The following is a 22,954-nucleotide window of genomic DNA, read 5'->3' as shown; positions in this document are numbered from 1 at the left end:
GTCTTCCCTCAGCAGCCGGCGAGGTCGGGGCGTTAGTATTCCCGTCACGACGTGTTACCTCTGAGACCTGCCCTTTTCTCCGAGGCCATGGAAAAAGAAAAACCATTTAAATTGTTCGTGCCGCCGCGCCTGAGCGGTGGTCAGGTGTCTGCAGTCAAACCCCAGACGAGCACTCGGGCAACGGGGCTGTGTCAGGTAAACGGTGCTGCCGCCTGCCTTGCGTTGTGTTGCTCTGGAGGCGACGGCTGACGAGCGGGCGGCGAGGCGCTTCCACGGGGACACGGGGGGAAGCGGTCCTCCCCGGTAGTCCCCAAGCAAAGTCCCGAACCTCCGTCCTGGAACGCACATGCACGTGTGTGCGTGAAAGCATGTGCGCTGAACTCGTTTTTCTGCAAACTATTAAGATTGGTGCAGGGGGGGAACATCTTAATTTCAAAGACTTTTTTCTATCAAAACGGAATAGAATCATCTTTTCGAGCATCTGCTGTGTATTTTAACTGTACACCACCGATGGTAAATACATGTTTGGTGTGGGTAATTCAGAACAGTAAGTGGGAAGTACACCACTTGGATACCCTGACTGGCTTTGATTTATTGGTCCCACTAGACCAAGTGTGCAGTGAAAACGTTCTGTCGCTACCTCTGAGCTATGTGAATTCAACAAGATATTTTTTCATCTTGAGGCTCCTTATGAAATATGTTTAGATTCAAATGTGATATTCTGACAAGAGATGAGTTACACTATTTACAAGATAAATTTCTGTGACTTTTAAAACACCTTGTAAAATGAAATTTTCATGCTAAAACATAATCAGATGTGGTTTAGAAGTACTCTTGGGAATAAAGCAAAAAATAAGTACCAAATACCGGACTTGAAAAACATCTTTTTGGTTAATGAGTCTTTTACCATGCAACTGTGTACAGGCAGGCAATAGATAATTAAGTTCTTGTCATCAAAAGCTTCCACTTTGGCCACAGTGTTATCTATAAAGCAAACTACAAAAGACCAACAGTTTTGAAAAGCCACTGTGAAGTAAGAAGCAAGCAGGAGAGTTCCAAAGCCATTACCAATACCTTGGGCTTTGAAAACTGTAGGTAGTTGATTTATTAATGGAAAATTCTGTTTTCACATCAGCTGTACTTTTTTTCTGGGTTTTATAATCCTGCTTTATAAATCTACCTATAAGAAACTAATTTTTAAATTTGTGCAGGGTTTTAACAAATGCCCAGATGATGGTTTTAATTTGCCATTTGTAATGATGAGTACACCGAACCGTGGTGAAATCACTGATTCAGGTAAGACTAAAATAAACATTTACCTTGCACATTCTTTTAAAATTTTTTAATATTGTCAACATTTTTCATGGGCAGTTTAACAATTTCATGGCTGTAACACTGTTAAATACAGCTCCACTGTTATTTTTTTGGAAATACATTGATCAAAATCTCTTCATATTTCAGATGCGGTTTCACAGCAAGTAAAACTTTGCTCTGAAGTAGATGAAGAGGTCAGCTAAGTATAAACTCTGCACATCTAATTTCTTAGGGCCTCTTAATTTGTTCCCAAAACAGTGCCTAAAGCACTATTCAGTAGATACTTCAGGGCTAAAGGAAGTAGTCAAAGGGGAGTAATAATTTTCTGTCTCCTGTTTAAAGCTGAATCAGTTAGAAGAGGTTATTTATGGTTTAGTGAACATGCCTGGAGATAAACCTTTAAATATTAAGGTAATTTCCAAGTTGTTGTTTTTTTGTTTTTTTTTTTAAAGTGCCTGGGGAGTCTGGGAGTTTTAATCAGAACAAGTTTTAGGCACTTAAATATCGTTGTGAAACTGGTTCTGAATAGTCTGTTGAAAGACAGAAGGATTGAAGTCAGAGTATTCTTTGGAAAATCGAAGCAGATTATCCCAATTGCCTTGTCTGGCTTTATTTTATCTATAAAACAATTAATTTAGAGGACTGGTTTCCTCAAGCATTTCATTCTTCTCATAGCATCTTTACCAACGTTTTTCTGCTTTAGTATAGCTCAGTAAAGCTAATTTTTATCGCAGTAGCTTCCTGTGCTTCCCAGATACGAAATGCTGTTTGCTGCAGCAAAATGGAACATATTTCTTGCAGTCCTCCTAATGATTTTCATATCCCTGAGGACTAAACTTCTTTTAGCCCTAGCAGCTATTAAAGTACAGTCAGGACTGTAATAATGCGATGCAGCCAAAATAAGGATAGCGTTAGGTGACATCATACCTAAAGCAAACTGCGGAGCTGCCCTGTGGCCTACTGTACTACTCTTACCTGCCTAAACCACTGATCAAGCGCTGCTTGTACAGCTCTTTAAAGATGTTCTAAGAGCACAAAGTTGGTTGGTTTTTATTCCTGCTTTGTGTATGAGTTAACTGCAAAAACATATTGCAGGTAGTCTTGGACAAGATCTCTGAAGCTGCTTTTACCTAACTCAGCAGTATCTCTCAGAATAAGAGGAGGGAAATGGTGTGAAGGACCTAACAGAAGGAATCTTGGCTCGACTGATAATTCTAGCAAAACTCTTACTGACTTTTGGTGGAGTGCAGTTGTCCATATCTTTAAGGCTACCGATTTAACGATGTCACTGTATCTGAAGGCAGTGGGGTATTTTTAACTTGTGTTTGTGTCTCTTGTTCTGTAATGTCTGTTGATACATACACAGTGGATAGGCAAAGATTTAAACTTTGGTTCCTGATCATATATAAGCTTGTGTCACCATTTGTGGAAAAAAATTTACTCTTGCGATATTTCTAAGAGATAAATATGTATCTAAACCAATATTAATTAAATACTATTTGAGATTAAATTGTGGAACCTGTTTTAATAGAACATAGAAACAATGAATGAGTTGTATTCAAAACTCTACAAAGAGGCTGAGAAGATCAAGCGATGGAAACTAACTGTAGAATCAGAACTAAAGCAGAAAGAAAGAAAACTGCAAGAAAATAGAAAGATTATTGAAGCACAGCGTAAAGCCATTCAAGAATTGCAGGCCAGTATTGTACAATATACACTGAATATGTAAAGTAAAGAGAAAGTTCTTCCTGATTTATTATGAAAATACTATTCATACAATTAAATATTAAAGCATGTTGCAGAGGTTCAAGGAATTTTGAACTGTTAATACGATGACTTCAAGGAAGCCATTTGGCTAGATACCAATGACCTATGGCTCTACTGTTATTAAAGGAAAAAGTAACATTTCGTTTTTTAAAAATGGTTTTCCTCTTTTTAACAATGTGCATTCCATCTTTGTATTATTTACATGCACATCATACTGTGGGTATGCAGAAACCTGTTCAAGACTGAATAAGCTTTCATCCTCCTGGTATGTGTAAAGTATGCTCATGCATATTTCTGTATTCAACACATACAGGAAGTAGTGCACTCTGCTTTATCCCAGTTTCTTATCTCACTGGTAGCAATGGACAGCTTTGTGACTGAAGTACATATCTTAAACAATTTATTGGTCCTTCTTTTTTGGTTGTTGTTTGTTTGTTTGCATTGGCTTTGGTAAGCTGAGTCATCTGATTGTTTGACTTTTGCCTTGAGAAAATGGTTATTCTGAGAAGGGGTATGCACATGTAGTGTGTGAATGTATGCATGAGTAATGTACCTGTGTTTCAGTTGCTGGTAAATTATTGTTTATTATTACATCTTTCATGCAAACTGTAACAAAAGATGGCTCAGCACGTAATACCAGATAAAACACATTTCTGTCTTCTGATGCAGAAAATTACTTTTTCATGTGAGATTTGAGACATGAAAGTATATTTCTAGTATATTTTTCAATAACAATGTGTTTTTGTATTTGTTCTCTATGAAATTAGTTTGAAAATGAAAAACTAAGTTTAAAACTGGAAGATGAGATATGTGAAAATAAAGATCTCTTAAAAGAGTAAGTAATACAGCCAAATATATTTTTGTGAAAATAATTAATTTTGGTGCTGAGAACTGTGTTAGTATGGGAAGTTACACATAGCTGTTAAATTGTAAAGGTCATCAGGGCATTTACATTGTTACTACTTAGGTATGCAAAGTACCATGCATTCTTGTGACAACATATTTTTTCCCTCTTTCAGAAACAGCGCTTCAAGGCATCTGTGTAATCTGCTCAAGGAAACCTGTACTCACTTCACAGAGAAGTCCACCAAATGTAAATGCTGTTTCAGTTTTGATTTATGAAAGTAAATGTACTTTCTCTAAATTCACAAAGGAAAAAAGCTATCATTCTGTTCCAAATACGTTCTCCGGTTGAGATAAACTGTATGTGGCTCTGCATTGGAGTGAAATTAGAAGTGAAGCCATAGGTCTAATACACTTACGTTTTGTAATGCTAAAAATCCAGAGGTTTTCTGAAGTCAGTATGATCGTTTGCTAAAAGGTTACAAGCCTGGGAACTATTTAGGAGTCTAAGCACTGATGGAGGTTTAAGGCAGTGTAAGCAACCCTGATTAGCCACTAGCAGCCACTCCAAAGGAGTGCAGGTCTCCTGAAGTCTTGTCAGTTCATTGACGTTTTTCAGTCACATCCAGATACCTTGAATATATTAAGACATATGAGGTGGCACTTAATCATGGAATCATAGAATAGTTTGGGTTGGAAGGGACCCTTAAAGGTCATCTAGTCCAACCCCCATGTGGTGGGCAGGGACATCTTCAACTAGATCAGGTTGCTCAGAGCCCAGTCCAACCTGACCTTGAATGTTTCCAGGGGTGGGGCATCATTAATGCCTGCTTTTAGGCAGTAGAATCTACTCTAGTTACCTTTCCCAGCTCTCTTTAACAAATTTCCAGAGTTGGCGTTACCCTGTTTGGAGCATTCACAGATTCTTTGGGGAAAAAAGATCCAAACCCCAAGATACTATGAGTAACTAGCATTCTTCTCACTAAATTGACCAAGCCAAGACAGCTGGAACAAAGTTTAAATTCTCGAGGTTTTAAAATATGTTCTTGACTTGGGATTTTATTCTATAAGAAATTCAGAGTTGTTATTATAATCTTTAAAATTTTACTAACTTGATCCCAGATACTTAAGAAGTATCTGCTGCTTTTTGGCCTTGTTTCTACAAACACCTGTGTATAGATGTACTGTACTACTTTGATAGCTGTTTCTTACTGTTCTCTTCTATAATTGTTTTCTTAGGGGAAAATAATGTCAATTACAAAAATGAAAGGAAAAAAGAAAAAGATGGAGATGGAGTATTGTTAAAAATCTATAATGACAGTTCTGTGGTCGTGGGTGTATCTGGTGGGAAGAAAATCAGTGCTAAACCTTATATTACAGTTTTTAAAACACTAACATTTTTAATACATTAATATTCAACAACATTAATACTGTCAAAATTAATATAGTTACATAAATTGATTCAGAATTACACTATTCATGGAAAAAGTGAGATTGGGAAGGAAATTTGAAAAGCTGAGCTTGCTTGATGTTTCAGTGGAATATACATTTTCTCCAGATTATATAACTTTTGGCACCCTGTTTCATAATGATTTTTTTAAACAAGAAAAGAGCCTATAATTCCTTTTTTAATTCAGTATGCTGTTTAACCATAATGGCTTTGACAGCTGGCATTCTTTTTCAAAAGGAAAACTTTATGGTACATTCTTACTTTGATAGATGAACACGAAAGAGAAGAAACAAGACAACTATATGTGGAACTTAATAACAACGTTGAAGTAAGTGATGTAATTTGTTAAAAGGCTGAAATGTGATCTGAGTTAAATTGGTATGTTGAGATATCTGAGTTACGTGCATATATTGAGATAGTATTCGTACAAAGAACATTCTCTGATAAAGTGATTAGAACCGTCGTGTGTGATGCAGGAATTCAGGTTTTCAGTCCCTTTTCAAGAATTATTTTTGTATTTTATAGGGCACATTCATTGGATAAAACGCAACAGTGTTTGGGATGTAGATCCATATGATCTGTGTGATATGTATGATCTGCTTAGCGTTAGGTGACTGCCGTAACTTCTGTCTTCTTTTTGTACCTGTCTGATGATTTCACAGAATGGCTGAGGTTGGAAGCATCCTCTGGAGAACAGCTGGAGAACTTCCCCGGCTAAAAGCTACAGCAGGTTGCATAGGGCTGTGTTCAGTCAGGTTTTGGGGTCAGGTATATTAGGGTTATTCTATTAGATAATTTTATTTAATGTAAAGTGCAATATAAAATAAACATGAACAAAGAAAATTAATTTCAGTTTGGAGTGTGATATAGAACAACAAAATTCATTATGGAAACTGGTGAGTTTGTGTGGAATAAGAAGTTTAAAATGTGAATATTCCTTGACTTAAAGTGAGCTTTTTCCTTTTTAATTTGTAAAAGAAGTGCAGTCTTGCCAAATAAATTAATTCATCATGTTTTTGTTACTAATTATTCCAGTGTGGAAGATAAGACCCCCAGAGAAATGCAAGGCATCATTGTTTGGGAGTGATGAACTTGATATTAAGCAGAGTCAGAGAGTACATGGTATAATGGTTAAATATTAATTATAGGTTGTTGTAGCAACTAAGAAAAGCACAATAAGTCCTCCATTGTGTTAGGGATCTACAAACATGGACCAGTAAGAATATTTCATCCTTGAAATTGTTTAGATCTTGAGTACAGAAATTCTTAAACTTCCAACTTTGAATAATTGTAACATTCTGTTAACTCAAAATATGTTTATGCTCTGAATTTTGTTTTTAACAGAATTTCTCCTACAAATATGAACAAGCTTGGAATACTGTTTGTTTACAATCCGTAAACATAATTCTTCATTACTGAAAGTACGTTTTATATGAACGTATATATTTAATTTTATTTTTAGAGAATGATAATGGCATTTGAAGAGCTTCGTGTGCAAGCAGAGAACACCAGATTGGAAATGTGTTTCAAATGTGAGAATTCTGTTTATTGTGTTTATGCTGCAGGCTTAACAACTTTGTACTTCATAGATTTTATTGTGTGCAGTTTCAGGCCAGAAAGATACGAAGTGCTAGAATGGTGAGCTGTTAACTCTGTGACAGTCTTGTATTCATGCTGTCTGCTGTTAAATGCCTGGGCCCTTTTATTGTTTTTCCACTGGGTTGGATTTGGAACTTTATTTTTCAAATAGTCACTCGAAGTCTAAGTTTTGTCTGTGAAGTACTTACTAGATCACTACTTATTTTATGTAGTTGGTTTATTTAAATGATAATGCACTAGTGTATAGCTACAGAAATTATAATTAAATATTTGATTTATTTACGCTATGTGCCTGTTTAATTTTTACATGTGCATTTCTGTTTGTTTCTTACAACAAGCTATTAAGTAATACACGGAATAATGGACTAATTCTGTGGAAAGCTGGCGCAAAAATTAATTTGTCTGATTAGAAAATAATTTCAAGCATGACCTGAACAAATTACTCTTTAGGAAACAAATTCTACAGCTGTACAATTATAAGCAATCTTAAACTGGAAATTGTATTTAACTTGGAGTGTATTTTAGCTAGTATATTAACTATGGATATTACTATATTTCAAAAGTAAAAGAAGAAGCAGAAAAAGTGGACAAGTTTGAAAAAGAATGCAAACTGGAAGTCAGTATGAAGGAAAAGCAGGTTTGCTCAGTTTTACAATCTAATATGTACAGCTTTATTTTTGAAACAGATCTTGCAGTTTCTTTAATATTTGAACTCTTGCTTTTATGACTTACTGATATATCAAGTGAAAATAATTACTTTAAAAGTACTTGGTTGTTTGTAAAATATTTGTATTTTGGAAGGATGGAAATTAATATTGCAAATGACCTTTTGATGGTGTGTTCCTTTTAGGTTATTTATTTGGAATAAAATGTGAATTAGGCTGCTGTATCATAACAAGGGACATCTTAGTGACAGGATTTAAAAGCACCATGTAAACATTGAGTACTCTTTCAGTTCTCTATACATACGCTTGCCTTTATGAACGTGGCTTGTGCAGAAGCATAAAATTAGTAAAGCAGTCATCACTCCTCATAATTAAGAAAGGTATAGTTCATATCTGGTAAGAAGGAAGGTGGGAGGAAAGATTATAATGCGTATCAGACCCCAGGCTGGTCAGAGAGTTCAGGAATCTGAGATTAGAGTAGGTTTTTTGTAGTGATGATGAGGCAACCATGATGGAAGACTGATTAAGTTGAAGAAATTAATTGTGATAAGAGTTTTTAGTTTGTAAGCAGGAGTCTGAGAAGCAGAGCATCTGTCTGTATCTGGGAAGGTCAGGAGTTGTTGGTTTTTCTGCGGATGGATGTGACATTGCAAAAGGGCAAGGAGTGTTTCTGGGCATCAGTAAAAGGACAAAAATAACAGCTGAAGCTGTTAGATTCTGCTAACTTTAGTCATGTTCCAGTATCTTTAGTCTGTTGGAATTCATGTTTTGATTTTGAACAGAAGAGCTTTTTCATCCAGAGTAATACGACTTGATCAATATTTGGCTAAGACGGACCACCTTATTTAACTTGAATGACAGCAGTATGTATGCTAATCATACACGGTGCACAAATGAAAATGAGAATCTGTCCTTTTTCCTAGACTTCATTACGATACTATTTTAATTTTGTTAGATTTCAGCTCTTACCATACAGAGTGATGAAAAAGATGATGTAATAGGAGACATCAAGACTCAGCTGCAGGAATCCAAAAATAAGATTGCTGACTTACTAGAAGCAAAAAGTAAGAGTTCTCTCTGCTATGTTAAAATTTAATTGGTTATAGAAGTATAGGAAACAGGATCATGATAATTTTACCCTGTTACTAGTCAGCAGCAGAATTTTGGGGCTTTGCAGGCCATATTTTCATATGGAACAGAAGCTGTTGATGTGGGATCAGGACTGGTAGTGTAATCTGCATATGTATAAAATCTAGGCTGTTATTTCACAACAAAGGTTTTCTCTTTAGGCTTAGGCTACACCCTGTTTCTGTATTGACATGACAGCTTCATTGTGAGAGATTTTTCTTTTACTCTTGAATAAACTCTAGCGTGAACATGTTATACTGCTGTAAAGATGCCATATACCCTGTCATTCCTCTTCTGCAACAGAAGTAAGTTTTACCAGGGCACTGTATAACCCTGCCACTGTTCTGGAGATTTTTCCTGTTTCAGTTGGACTGGTATAATAAACATGGCATGATAATAGATGAAAGTGTTTTTCCTGGTTACTAGATTGATCTGTTTCAAATCAAGCTAATGAAGGGTCTTCAAAGTATAATATTTGTTCAGTAGTCCACAGATAGTAGCCTTGTTCTGTGTTCAGCAAGACATATTTTCACATCTTTGCCAAATAATCCCCCCAAAATGTTACAGCTTTTAAATGGAATCTTACTTGCAAATAGGCAAAGGATTGACTGGGATTGGAAGTATAACTATTTTTGAAGGGGTCTTTTTTAAGGGTGAGTCAAGCAGTGAGAGCTTTTGAAGACTGCAAGGGGAAAATACATTGCTTGAGTTTTGCAAACTTACAGTCAGGTGACACTGAGGAAACTTACTTTTCAGAACTTGATTTTCAGTATTTTTAAGCCATTATATTACAAAATATTTATAGCGTATGATGCAAGTTCTTTAGAACTGAGGCAGTTTTCAGCCTCCCCTTCCCTGGGGAGGGGGAAGGAAGGTTTTAGTATCATTTTTATGCCAGATACATATAACTGGCTACATTTCGTTAAATTTTATAAATATATGTAATTTTACATTTTGGTTGCTGTTACTTAATAAGTTGAATAATCATCTTGGAAGCTTTTTCCTTAACAATGACATGAATACATTATGTAACTTGATTAAGTTGTAGGAATATATTTATCTGTAAAATATGCAAGCATTTTTTGGTAAATATCCTATTTTTCTTAAATGTAAGCATATATCTTTTTGCATAGGACACGTAGGAGAAATGCTAAAGGAATCCCAGATCAATCAAGAACATTTGAGGGCAGAACTGGAAGAGGCCAAAGTTTCATTGCAAAAAACAGAGGTACAGCTTGCTTATAATTTTCCACTATAAATAGATTAGATGAGTAATTGCATAAATAATTACTGATACTTTAGTTATGAAACAATTGTATCTGTTTGTTGCAAAAAATGTTTGGAAATAATATAATTTTTTTGTAGGTTACTCAAAAGAGCTTAGAAACCGAATTGCACACTGCAGTGAAAGCATTAATTCAGGTCACTGGAGAAAAAGAAGCACAGGTGGAAGAATGTAAAAAAACTAAGGCTTTGCATGCATCCCTGAGAGAGGAGTTTGAGACTTCTATTTCCAATTTGAGAAGCTTGCTGCAAAAAGAGCAAAATAGGTAAATTAAACAGTTTAAATTCAAAGAATGATCTTATAGGTAAAATACTAGATTACCGAGCTGCTGGGAATAAAACCTAAACTTCATCTGTGATCTGGTATAATTATGTTTTTTTGTAATCACTAATAACTTTTTTTTTAAAGTCCTTCACCTATTAGCACTTGAAGACGGTTATGCTGTTTGATTTTGTGTGGATGCAGCTCTTAACTGAGAAAGCAATAGTCTCATTTAGTACTTGACAGTTCTTTATTAATGGAACATTTAGTGAGGAAGACATTCTTCCATATGTGGTAATAGCACTGTTTAATGCTAATGCCTATTATTAATGTATTTCACGTTTTCTGTAGTTTTAAAAATTACGTATTTGTCAAAGAACCTGATAGTAACTAAAATAAACCTTTCCAAAAATGAGAACAGAGCAGTAAAGATGTATTTTAATACTTCATCACAGCTGAATTTTTCAGGAAACAGTGATTCTGGGTACGTGGCATTAAGGTGTCTTCTAAGTAGCTGCAGTTTATGACAAATCCAAGAAAAAAGGGATATGAAGCTGAAATTTGTTTTTTTTGACACACTAGTATAAATGCAGAGAATATAATGTAATTTTTTTTCAGTTTTGCTGGTTGATATTGGTCTATAAGAAAGCAAATTTTTGCCCCCCTCTCCCCTCTGACTTTCATAATTCTATTTTTAAGAAATATAGGTTTATGTATGTATATATTTGTTTATTTTTATGTCTGCTGTTCTGAAATTGTAAAAGTGAAATTTGATACATGTTGCAGGCAGATTTATCACCTGCCTGTTGAAAGGCAAATGTTCTTAAAATTCTTGTGGTAAGACTTTGTCTTACTGTCCTTTAAGTTTCAAGTGCAGTGCTTTGTAGTATACAATTTTTTTTTTTTTTTTAAATTACCATTTTCTTAGATTGGAGAAATATGAAGATGAGTCAAAGCAACTTACATTGGAGCTCAGAAATAAGTCTGCTGAACTGGGTGAGATTTGTAGAAAGAAAGAAAACGAGCTAGGTAGTAATAAAAATGTTTTCTGCTGTTTTCTGAAAATAGACTGTCCCTATTGCTTGGAAAAATGGTTTTATACTACCCTGTACCTGTCAGGAATGCTTAAATTTATTTTTACTCATCTGACTCCCTTTTCTGTGGTAGTCTTTGTAGCTGGCAACAGTCAAACAGCAGTGCTGTGCAGACCTCCAATAGTAAGACCATACATGCATGGATTCTCCTGGAAGTCATTTTGGTTTCTCTGCACTCTTCCAGTTAAGACTGATAGCACTGCAGATCTGTTTGAGAGGTAGTGTTAGACTGCTGAACAGTAGATTCCAGGAATGACTTCTGTAGCTTGTAGCAGAGACAAAACATTTGCATTAAGCTTTCCTGCAGACGGCTCTCCCCATGTTGGATGTAGAATCACACTGACAGTGGTTAGCTTTAAACATTGCTTTGATATCCTGTGATTTCTAGATATGCGTTTCTTAGCCCCCAGAGTAAGAGATCTATCTTTAGCACTGTTTTCCCAGTGTGCAGCATATATCTCTAGTCCTGATATGATAGATGAGAAATGTAGTTTGATCTCCTTGTGTGTACTGAGGGCATCTAAAGATAAGCATTGAGAAGTTAACTGCTAATGCTTGTCTAGAACAAGGTGAGATGTGACCTGTGAGAATTCCAGAGCAAAAATGAGTTTGGTATCTAGTACTTGTAAAAAATACCAGTAATGTGAATGTGCCCATAGAAGACATTTTGAAGTTGCTAATAAGGGGTTCCCTTTTTCAGCATATCCATGTGAATATCTTCAGCAGTCCAGATTTTTTCCTGGAAAAATGCAGATGCATCAGTAATTGGAGAGTACTCCTTTGTAAACGTTCTTACAGTCCCTGATTTATTTGAAGCCATGATTGTGGAAAACATAATAGGCTCTGAATTTTATTTAAGATGAATGTTTCTTTTCAGATATATATTTGCTGATGTCTTTCTGAATAATTTTTTCAATTCTACATTTAGATTAAGTCATAATTTAGGTTATAATTTAGCTTTACAATTTCTGAACTTAATCCAACAAGTTTTGAAAATTGGGTACTGCAAAGGGATAAATGTTTTGTACTGCCTGCTAAACATGTAAAATTATTTTTGTTCAATTAATTTTACATTACATGTGCTGTAGAAGAGATGACTAAACTAAAATATGACAAAGAAATGCAACTTGAAGAGCTGTCAGAAACACTGGTAAATGTTTGTTTTATTAGTCTCATGGCATTTACTTTTCATGTGAAGTCTCTCTTGCTTTTTAAATATCTTAAATGCCATATATAAACCCTGCCTAACCTCCCTTAATGTTGCTACTAAACTTTCTTCCCTGTCTTCTAGACAATTTCAGTGTTTTCTTTGAAGGACTTGATTCTTTCCATTGGTTTTTTTTTTTTGTTTTGTTCTGCTTTGTTTTGGTTTTCCTTGTCAACATTTCTGGTAATTTCCTTCTTCATGTGCACCTATTCAAATGCCACTCCATCTGGACATAAAGATTTCCCATTTTTAGTTATGCCTAGTACTTACTCTTTCCTCATTCTGAACCTTTCTGAAAAGTACTTTTTTTTCATGTGTGTGAGGAACATTAGCTCAAACCTTGTAAGCACCACGCGTATGACATCTAAGGCTGAGGGATCAACTAATTTTCGACAGTAAAGATAATTCCTTCAGTGGCTAGCTTTCTTCATAATAATCTTCTAAAAATTAAGCATTGTAAAGGCTTACCTCATTTTGGTGTTTAAAGGATAACCAAGCTTCTGACACCACCCAGAAAAGGCAGTGGAATTTGTGAAAAGGTTATGTGTGACAAAATGAGGAAACTACTAAGCAATTTCATATGTTTCATAGGTTTATTACTTCACAAATCTGTTGTGATTATTTTGCTGTTTGTGCGGTGTTAGTTATGGTGAGGTGTCCTCCATACTGCAGCGTTTAGTGTCTAGAAAGCATTGCGTACTGTGTTGATGCATGTCCCTTTTCAGAGAAACATTTAAGAGCCTGCAGAAAGGTCTTTTGGGTTGTAACACCCTGTTCCACGTATTCCCATTATACTGGATGTTCTTTTCTTACAGGGAAGTTTCCTGAGGTAATTGGCTCTGGTCTCTGTGAACCCTACTGAACTGTGACACAAGCCCATTTTCTGTTACAGAAGTCTGTATATGAAGTACACTTTTAATACAGGATTATTTTAGTTATGATCTTGTATTTACAAGTCTTAACAAGAAACTGTATCAGCTAGAGTAAGATAGTGTGAAACCAGGTTTGCATTTTACCCAGTTTGCATTTTACCATGTATGTTTGTTCCTTATATACTGTGCATTGAATTTTCTAAACTGAGTTTCACTAATGTTCTTAAACAGGGAAAAGTTGAAGGACTTCTAGTGAAGAAAAAAGATCTTGAGGCTACTGTAGAAAATTTGCAGGAGAGAGAAAAAGAAAAGAAAAATGTTCTCCAAATCAGAGAGGTCTGAATAAAGGGTGATAGTAATACGTTTTTATACATAGTTAAGTTACACTATCATTTGTATATAAGAACATAAGAAATATTACATAGTCAGACCAGTGCTCTACCCAATGCACTGCTCTGTCGTGACAATGACAGCAGAAGATACTATGTACTAGAGGGGGCCCGACTATTATCTACGGTCCATTCCCCTTACATTCCTACAGTAGCTGTATTAAGGACGTTTGAGGGCACATCCCTGTCAGTTGCCTTTGCTATCAGTTTATGGACTTGTTCATGTTCACTTTTCTCATCTGTTTTTGAACCTCCTCATACTGTTTGCCCTCATGCCCTTCTGTGATAACAAATTCTAGAAGTTCATTATGTGCTGTGCTTAAAAACTAATCTCTCTCTCCCCCACTGTCTCGCCCTCCTTCCCCCCGCCCATCAGCTGCCTGCCAGTGCCTGTGGTATCGGTGTATCACGAGTTATTTGGAGGAAACAGTATTCAAAGCATTTATATATTATAAACTACATTTCATTACAAGGTGTGCCTTATCTTGTAATGGCAGGAAATTTCTGAGGGAAGAGTTTTGCTTCGTGGTTTGGGATGCATCCAAAACACGTGCTTATTCTATCACATGGTACTGGAATTCTGTGATTTTTTTTTTTTTTAATTTGTTTTATTTAGGTGAATGCAAAAGCTTATGATGTCTGAAGCAAATGCCTTTGTTTAAAATAATGTCCAAGGAAGGCTAGTTTTGTCGGTAATTTTGCAGACTAGTTAGTTAAACGTACAATAGGGGACCCATTTAGCATTCGTGTAAGAGTTCAATATCTCACACTACTTCCACATCACACCAGAGAGACGTAAAGATACAGTCTGGCTAATTTATGGCATGTATGTAATTTTGTTTCATCTTAAAGCTTTGTGTTGTCAGTTCATTTCTGATAGATTTCATGACTTGTAGTTTACATATGTGTACTCAAAAACACTTTCTTTTTCTTCTGCAGAAAGAAATCCATGATTTGAAAGTACAGCTGACTAGTACAGCTGAAAAGGAACAAAGTTATTTAAAACAGCTTATGACACTGAATACAGATCTTGAACGAGAGGCGTATGATCATTTTTTAAAATATAGTATTAGTTTAATTTTTTTGTGTGTTACATAGAATTTACTTTAATATACAACGAAATGATCTATGATTGTTTTCTAATGAAAATTTTGAACCTATGCACACCGTATGACCACTGTTATATACTTACACTTATAAATTGCATTTTCTGTATTATATGTATGTAATTGTTCCATATCTCTGTGACTTAGTTGGGTTAACATGAAGAGAAAGTTTCTAAGTTCATTGTTAACCCTGCTTTGAGCTGGATATTGAACTACATCGTCTTCAACAACCATTATATTTATATAAAAGTTGACTCATTTTCTTTCCTTCTTCTGTAACTTTTCTGCAAAGCTTAAATTTGTAGATACAGGCCTGGACTTTTTTCAGTGTAAAGTAACATTGTGTAACAAATAAATTTAACTTAAAAGGAAATTTCAAAATACATATTCATATTTCTCATGACCATTTGTTTTAAATTAGGCTAAAGAATGAACAACTAACAGTGTATATCAATAAGCTTTTATTAGAAAAAGAACAAATAGCACAAGAGAAAAGTGGTATGGCTACAGAACTCAAGAAACTGCAAGAAAGTCATGAGGCAAGTTGTAAACTTCCAGCTGTTTTTAAAGGACAACATTCAATTTAAAATATAAATCATATGGTAAACTGCAACATGACGTGGTTCTGTAGAGTATCTGAACTATTTTTTGTGTTTAAAATACAAAAGAAGTGCCGTTACCCTTGTGAATAAGGCAGGTCAAGATACTGCTTAAGATGTCTTTGAATTTTTTAAGATGTCCCTTTGAATTTTTTCGTTTTACTTACATGGGTCTTTATTTAGGATAGTAGGAAAAAAGAAGAAAATACAAAGCAGTTAGTTGAAAATCTGGAAGAAGCAAATGGCCAGCTAAGGCAAGTAAAAACAAATATTAATGTACAGTACTATTAAAGGAAGTAGGCTCGATTCCTTCAGAGTCAGTCTAAATGTTGTGTTCATATGCTGCTTTCTGTGATTTTAAATTAATTTTTTAGGTTATATAGCTAAACAGAAACTATTTAGTATTGGTGTTGGCCATGTAGAAGTTTCTACAAATTAGTGATATCTATTGCTAAAGGAACAATTTTTGCCATAGCTTCATATTACATATAGCTACAATGTTCTGCATTAACATCTTAGGTGTGAAGCAAATGAAAATAGAAGTTAAAGGTTATGGATTAAACGTGAAACTGGTTAAATGTTACTCTCTGAAGTAGCCTCTGTACCACCAACCCAATAGGCAAGCAGTCTTCCATGTTTCATAGATGCATTACGATATTACAGATTAGAATATATTTTACTGAGGTAAGGGGAATATCTTTCCATACTTAAAAAAAGTATGTACAGGTCAGACATTAACTTACCAGTCACTTTGCATAATTTTAAGACTATTTTCATTGAACAGCTTATGAAGTTCTCATCAATATTAGCATCTCTTTTTAGAAAATAAAGTGTGGGTTTATTTAGCAGTAGTGAGTTAAAGTTAAGTAAATATTTACTGATGCTTGTTAATTTGGCATTTAGAAATGAACTGGAGTCTTTGAAGGAGAAGATGGCAAAGAAAGGTGAAGAGATTAAAAGTAAACTGGATGAAAGAGAAGAAAATGTATGCCATATCATGTGCTTTATCAAGAAAATATATAACATAACCTGTAGGACAAAATCTAAATGTAAAACTTTTTTTTTTCTTCCCCTGCAAAGCTCTACCTTACATCTACATTAGGGATGTAATCTCTTACAGAGGCTTTCTTCTTTCAGTGCTGCTACCAATTGAGTCAACATATGTACACATGCTGAGCCCTTTTATTTTAAAAGACAAGGACCTTGACTGGGATGTTTACTCTTCACATGGAAGCTTAGAAGTCCAGATTTGTTAGATTTCAGGCAAACAGAGAACCCCCTTTTTTTTATTTCCATATACCCACTTAGTGATAGATGAGGTGTGGATCAGCTTTCAGTATGTAATACGAGTTTTAGTTTAAATATGGTCAAATATTTTTACTTTCTACTGTAGTTTCAACGGACACCTGTTTTTTTAACATCATAATGGATTTCAAAATTTTATTGTAAAAGTCAAAGATTTACAATTATAATTCCAGGTTAAGAGTATTGAAAATGAAATTTCAAGAAAGGAAAAGCAGTTGAAGATTCTAGAAAATAAGGTATGAAAACTCATTTTTTCATGGACTATAGGGAACTTCAAGATTATTTTTTAAATTGCAAAGTTACTTTTTTTTTTCCCCCCTTCTTTCTAAATTCTACAACCACTGAGGAATTGGTTCACTGCTATAAATGTTGTTGATATTGGGCTAGCAAAATTCTTGTAGTACTTTATGGTTAAAACTCCAATAATTGTAACATGTTTCAGACCCAGTGGAATTAATCAGACTTGTGCAAATGCATGTTTAAGAACGTTGACAGTAGTCTCTAACACAGTGAGTCATTTTTTAGGAGTTTATGAATTAATGTTTGAAATATCTCTTTTAGTTGAATAATTTAAAGAAACAAGTGGAAAATAAAACCAAATGCATTGAAGAGTTGCAACAGGAGGTATGTACAGTTTTCAAAAGTCACAAATACATAAAACGTGGTATTTTGCGGTAACTTACTTTTCAACAGTTTTTGTCTGGTGTGATATCTTTAGATATACCTATGTAATTTATAATGTTTCCTTTCTTATCCTAACTCTGAGCAAATTAAGGAGTCACCTTTGGAATTATTTGATTTGTAAAATTAGCCTTACTTTTGAAAAATGCAATTACAGAAATAGTATCTTTAATAAACTTTTACTATTTTCATTTGGTACATGGTATCATTGATATACTTGAAATAATGACCTGTCTCAGTTATCAATAGTAGAAAAGAATTGTGTATTAGGAGAAATTGTTAATAACTTCACTGTAAAAATATATAACTTGTATTTTTTGTCACGACATTTGCACATTTTCTGTCAGCAGCATCTTAGTTTTTCTTCCCATTCTGCACCTTCTTTCATTATTCTCTGTTGTCGCTCATGAGGAGCCTTTCATAAGGTCATGAAGTAACCGTATTATTAAAGTAAGTCATTGAGCACTCTTTTGTTTGGAGAATTGATCTGGAACCTGAACTGCACAATAAAAAGAGAGTTATTTGCTTGCTGAAAGCTGGAATTTTGAAGATTCCGACCTACTTGATGCAGTTAAATCATTACATAATTCTATTAACTTATTAAAGTATAGTGTTTGTTTTAACTTTATTTTAACAGAATAAGGTACTGAAAAAGAAAATTACTGCAGAAAGCAAGAAAACAAGTATTTATGAAGGGAAGGTATGTTTAAATAACTTCATGTATAAGATGAGGGTAAAGCACAAAGACTGAATGTTTTAGGTCCCAGTGTAACTAATGATAATACATACGTTCTTAATTATTTTGTGGATCTGGGATACAGATTTTACAGGAATGAGCCCATCATTTTTGGAAGATGCTTCCATTTTTAATCATTGGACACTGACTGGGCTATCAGACATTTGTAGAGGTGGACATCACATCTCAAGGAATTATGTTCCTAATCAGTCCCTTTCTTTTTTGGTTGATAGTGTACTGAACATTAGTCAATAATGCCACCCCATTGAAATAGCAAAGCAATTAAAAGAAACACATATATTATTCGCTTCAGGCAGTTCTTTTACTGTGTTCTGCAATGGTAAGTCCCTGACTAGAATATTGTGCCCAGTTTTGGGTACCACACTTCAAGAAGGATGTAGACTGTTTTGAGGGTATTCTTATGAGAAACTTAAAAGGAAAAATTGTAATCAAAATGCACACTTGGGAGGAAAACACATCATAAACCAGTTAAAATCTTAAACAGATTTACAAGGGAGGGAATAAAATCTCCATCTATATCTTTTTTTCGAAAAATTCACAGCATTTATGGTGACTGCTTAGGAATAGACTGTTCCTCTTTGTTTCATACCAAATTCTCATTAATATTAGCAGCTGAAAGGAATTAATCTTTTTTAGAACTAAATAAAATTCTGAAAATAAACTATTTCTAGATAAGCTGTTTCTTCACTTCTTAATTGAAAAAAAAAAAAAGAAGATTTAATTGTAAACATAATACAGTCATACAGTCATACTGCTGAGTCTTAGGAGACTATCAGTTATGCTTCGTTTTCCTTCCTTGCATTCCATGCCAGCAATATTAAAGAGTCTTTTGTACAAAAGGCAGAATAAGTGTCAGATTGCTAACGGATGGTTCTCTTATATTGGAGTGATTCTTTGTGACTGACTAGCCTCTAGCTTTAGGACTGTTTTATTGACTGGGGTGCACAAAACTGGTATGGGCTGTCTTTCCCATTGTGGTGTTGCCGTTGTTTCTATTAAGTATTTTCTAACTCACTTCGGGCCAAAGTTCAACTGTTCGTGGAAAAAAGCTGAACATTACATAGGAAGTAGTTCAGTCATATACCTGAAAGGTTACAGAGTGGTTCTGCTTGAAAATAAGAGGTAAAAAAAAAATCATTGGCATATTTATTCCTGAACAAATAAAAGCAATAATTCTGCATTCTCAAAAGGTGAATAAATTACAGTTAGAGATGGAAGATATGAACAAGCAACATAAGGAAACAGTTGACATCTATCAAAAAGACATTGAAACAAAAAAAGTAAATGAAAATAAACTTCTTGAAGAGGTGAGAGTTGTTAATTTTTACTGCTGCAACTTTTAATTTTTTTTTTCATGTATGATGTTTTTATGAAGCTATATCAGCCAGAGTCCTTGCTCTTATGTAGCAGTCTTATCAACATAAATGGAACTTCTTGTGCATGCATGTGAGCAAAGCTTTACTACATTAGATCCTTAAGTTGAAGTATTTGTATATGTCTTTAAAAATAAGAACTTAGTTAAAAATTCTTTTTGTCAAGATACTGTTCACAGAAATTCTGTTCTTGGTATAAATACAGCATAAGCAAATTAGATTATAATATATTGCATTTTCCTGCCCACACTTTTTTGATGGTAATATCAAAAAATGTTAGGGCGGAGTGCTTGAAGTGGCCTTGTGGTTTGAAATTACACTTGTCTGCCATGGAAGAATGGATGTACTTTTAATCTAGGTTAATTTGCCCATTTTAACAATATGTATAAAAAATGTAGGATTTGAAAAGCATCTTAAAAGCAAATGAAGACTACACTAAATGAGATTCTATATACATTGCACCCACAGGGGTAAGAGGAAATGAAACTAAGATTTTTTTTTTTTTAAATATATTGTTGTTAATTGTTCATGAATTAAATGAAACTTGTTACTAACAGGTAGAAAAGATGAGGTTGCTTGCTGATGAAGCAACAATAACACAGAGAGAAACTGATATCCGATGTCAACACAAGATAACTGAAATGGTGGCACTTATGGAAAAACACAAGGTAAGAGATTTTACTGATTTCTGTGATTTGTAATGTGTGATATTACTTTACTATGTTAAGTAAAAACCTTTCAAAACTAGAATATTATGAATTAGAAAGTGAAACTTCATAATAAAGACCTGAGTCTAGGAAAATTAAGTTGAACACATGCTTGACTTTCCATCATCTAAAAATAAATTCATCTTCAGATTTTGAAAACATGCCTACTGACAGATAAATACCATTTATCTAAATTTCTAGGATGGTTTTTTTTATATATTCAGGCTTCCTTTGGTACCATCCTAATGCAGTGTTCTTCAGTACCAGTTTGGGCCTCTTTATATGAGAAGATTACATAGTGACCTTCAGCAGTTTAACTTAACATATTTTAATTTACATTCCTTATTACTCTGTTTTGCAATATATTTAGCAGATACCATTAATAAAAATAGTATGGCTGGCTTTTATGTGCTGGAACATGTACCACTGCCTAGAGATAAAGCATTCTCTGTCAGCCCACAAAATAATACTGTAATACTGCTTGTGCATTTTCTGTTTTACAGTTTCTGCTGAAGCATCAATGTTTGTTTATAGTGCTTTCTGAATCTCCAAAGGGCCTGACTTGAAGAAATGAGTAATGTTTTAAGACTAAGTAGATCTATAATTGTAACATTTAGTCAAATGTTTTGAGTTTGTTGTGGTTGTTTTTTTTTTTTAACACAGCATGAATATGATAAAATGGTTGAAGAAAAAGATACAGAGTTAAAACTTTATAAAATAAAAGAGCAAGAGCAGTTATCATCAAAAAGATCATTGGTAAGGCGTACTCTTCAGTACAAAGTAATTAAATGGAGGGGCTGCTGTCTTTAAAGTGCAATATAATTATAAATATCATATTAGACTTCTTCCTGTTTAACACTTAGAGGGTTAAGTGTCTGCTTTAGTGGAACTGAACAGTAAAGATCAACCCACTAATTTCTGTTTAGTGTTATTTTCTTACAGATTTTATTACATGCATTAAAAAACCCCAGTTGTTTGTAAAAATAAATTGGAGCAGCTGTGCTTTTCTGTCTACTTTTCCTGATAGTGTGTCATGTTCTAACCTCACTGTCTGAATAAGAAACTTTTGTATTAAAGAGTTGGATTCCACCCCTCATCCTCCTGTTCTTAGAAGAGTTTTAAGTTCTTGCCTTGAACAGTTCTGGTCAAGTACCTGTTTCTTAGTAGTACTTCAGCTCTTTTTAAAACAAACTAAAACAAAACTTCAAGTCTAGAGTTGCATTGCCTTTTTTTCCCCTTTTTTCTTTTTTTTTTTTTTTTTTTTTCCCCTCCTTTCTGGGAAGCTTAGCTTTGAGAAATGTTCTGAGAGCCAACATCCCCTCAAGACTTTCACAAAAGTGTAGTTCTACAGCATCTACTTAAAATGCAGTATTTTTCTGACATTTCCCCTCACAGAATATTTCTTCACAGAGCTTTTTTTCAGTTAAATTTTTAAATAGAAGGAGGTGTGACTCAAGTCTACATGTTTTTGTGTGTGTTTGTTTGGTTTTTATTTTGGTAACTGCTTCTTCGATCATCTGTTATTCCGCTGATTGAATCATTCTGAAAATGAATTGTAGATACCTCTCGGCATGCTAACTTTATGGATAAGTTAGCACTATTGAACAAATGGAATTTTCTTTTGTTTATAATGAATATCCTTATTAATTACTGTCTCATTTGGACTGTTTTCTTTCTTCCAGGTTAAGCAGAGTTAACCCTATCCTTATCTAATTGTTTTTAGGAAAGTGAGCTGTCAGATTTGAAAAGTGAATTGTCATCCCTTAAGGAACAACTTAAAGCAGAAATTGAAGAGAAGGTATTTTTTTTTAGTTAAATGTAGCAGTATGGGTGACATGCTTGGCCTGGTCTTATGCACTATAATGATGACAGCTGTGAAGCGCACTTTTGATTCTAGGTCTTGTTCTCACTTGCTGTCTGATTTCAAGAGCTTGATGCTCTCTGAAGTCATTATGTCTCATTTCTGGTGGTAGTGAATGTTTTGCATTAGTCCTTAATTGGTAAATATGAGGGAAGCAGGGGAAATTGAAACGCTATGAAGAACTGTCCAAGCTTGCAGGGATGATGTCAGGAAAGCCAAAGCCAACCTGGAGGTGAAACTGACAAGAGAATTGAAGGGCAACAAGAAAGGCTTCTACAGGACCTGCTGCCGAATGTGGCAGGAGTTCTGATGACAAAGGACAAGGAAAAGGCTGTGGTATGCAATGGGACCTGGAGAGTCTGGAGAAAGGAAGACTTACCTTTGGTGGAGGAGGATCAGGTTAGGGAATCTTTAAACATCCTTTAAACAACATAAGTCCATGGGATCTGATGGGATACACCCATAAGGGCTGAGGGAGGTGGCCAGTATCATTGCAAGGCCACTCTTGATTATCTTCAAAAGGTCATGGTGACTGGCAGAGGTTCCTGAAGATTTGAAGAAAGCAAATGTCACTCCTACCTTCAAGAAGGGCAAGAAGGAGAATCTGGTGAAATATAGGGTAGTCAGCCTCACCTCAATCACTGGAAAGGTGATGGAACAAATAATCCTGGAAACCATTTACAAACACATC

At 34.6% G+C, this 22,954-nt stretch overlaps 1 protein-coding gene across 1 annotated transcript in view; it reads left to right on the top strand.

Annotated features, from left to right (window-relative positions):
• Positions 1-87: 87 nt before the first annotated feature.
• The window catches only part of SYCP1 (synaptonemal complex protein 1), a 27,238-nt gene continuing 4,371 nt past the window's right edge, over positions 88-22,954 (top strand). Inside the window, exons 1-26 of the mRNA XM_009574868.1 lie at positions 88-195; positions 1,212-1,296; positions 1,462-1,508; positions 2,846-3,010; positions 3,849-3,916; positions 4,101-4,174; positions 5,644-5,702; positions 6,837-6,906; positions 7,537-7,610; positions 8,594-8,702; positions 9,900-9,994; positions 10,132-10,316; positions 11,241-11,308; positions 12,495-12,556; positions 13,717-13,821; positions 14,814-14,917; positions 15,402-15,519; positions 15,763-15,833; positions 16,483-16,564; positions 17,058-17,120; positions 17,446-17,508; positions 18,203-18,265; positions 19,513-19,629; positions 20,253-20,363; positions 21,066-21,158; positions 22,126-22,200. Coding sequence (XP_009573163.1) covers positions 88-195; positions 1,212-1,296; positions 1,462-1,508; positions 2,846-3,010; positions 3,849-3,916; positions 4,101-4,174; positions 5,644-5,702; positions 6,837-6,906; positions 7,537-7,610; positions 8,594-8,702; positions 9,900-9,994; positions 10,132-10,316; positions 11,241-11,308; positions 12,495-12,556; positions 13,717-13,821; positions 14,814-14,917; positions 15,402-15,519; positions 15,763-15,833; positions 16,483-16,564; positions 17,058-17,120; positions 17,446-17,508; positions 18,203-18,265; positions 19,513-19,629; positions 20,253-20,363; positions 21,066-21,158; positions 22,126-22,200 — 2,334 coding nt within the window. The remainder of the gene's footprint in view (positions 196-1,211; positions 1,297-1,461; positions 1,509-2,845; positions 3,011-3,848; positions 3,917-4,100; positions 4,175-5,643; positions 5,703-6,836; positions 6,907-7,536; positions 7,611-8,593; positions 8,703-9,899; positions 9,995-10,131; positions 10,317-11,240; positions 11,309-12,494; positions 12,557-13,716; positions 13,822-14,813; positions 14,918-15,401; positions 15,520-15,762; positions 15,834-16,482; positions 16,565-17,057; positions 17,121-17,445; positions 17,509-18,202; positions 18,266-19,512; positions 19,630-20,252; positions 20,364-21,065; positions 21,159-22,125; positions 22,201-22,954) is intronic.

The sequence above is a fragment of the Fulmarus glacialis genome, unplaced genomic scaffold, assembly GCF_000690835.1.
Source record: "Fulmarus glacialis isolate BGI_N327 unplaced genomic scaffold, ASM69083v1 scaffold27003, whole genome shotgun sequence".
NCBI classification, from domain to species: domain Eukaryota; kingdom Metazoa; phylum Chordata; class Aves; order Procellariiformes; family Procellariidae; genus Fulmarus; species Fulmarus glacialis.
This window is presented reverse-complemented; position numbering and strand designations above follow the sequence as displayed.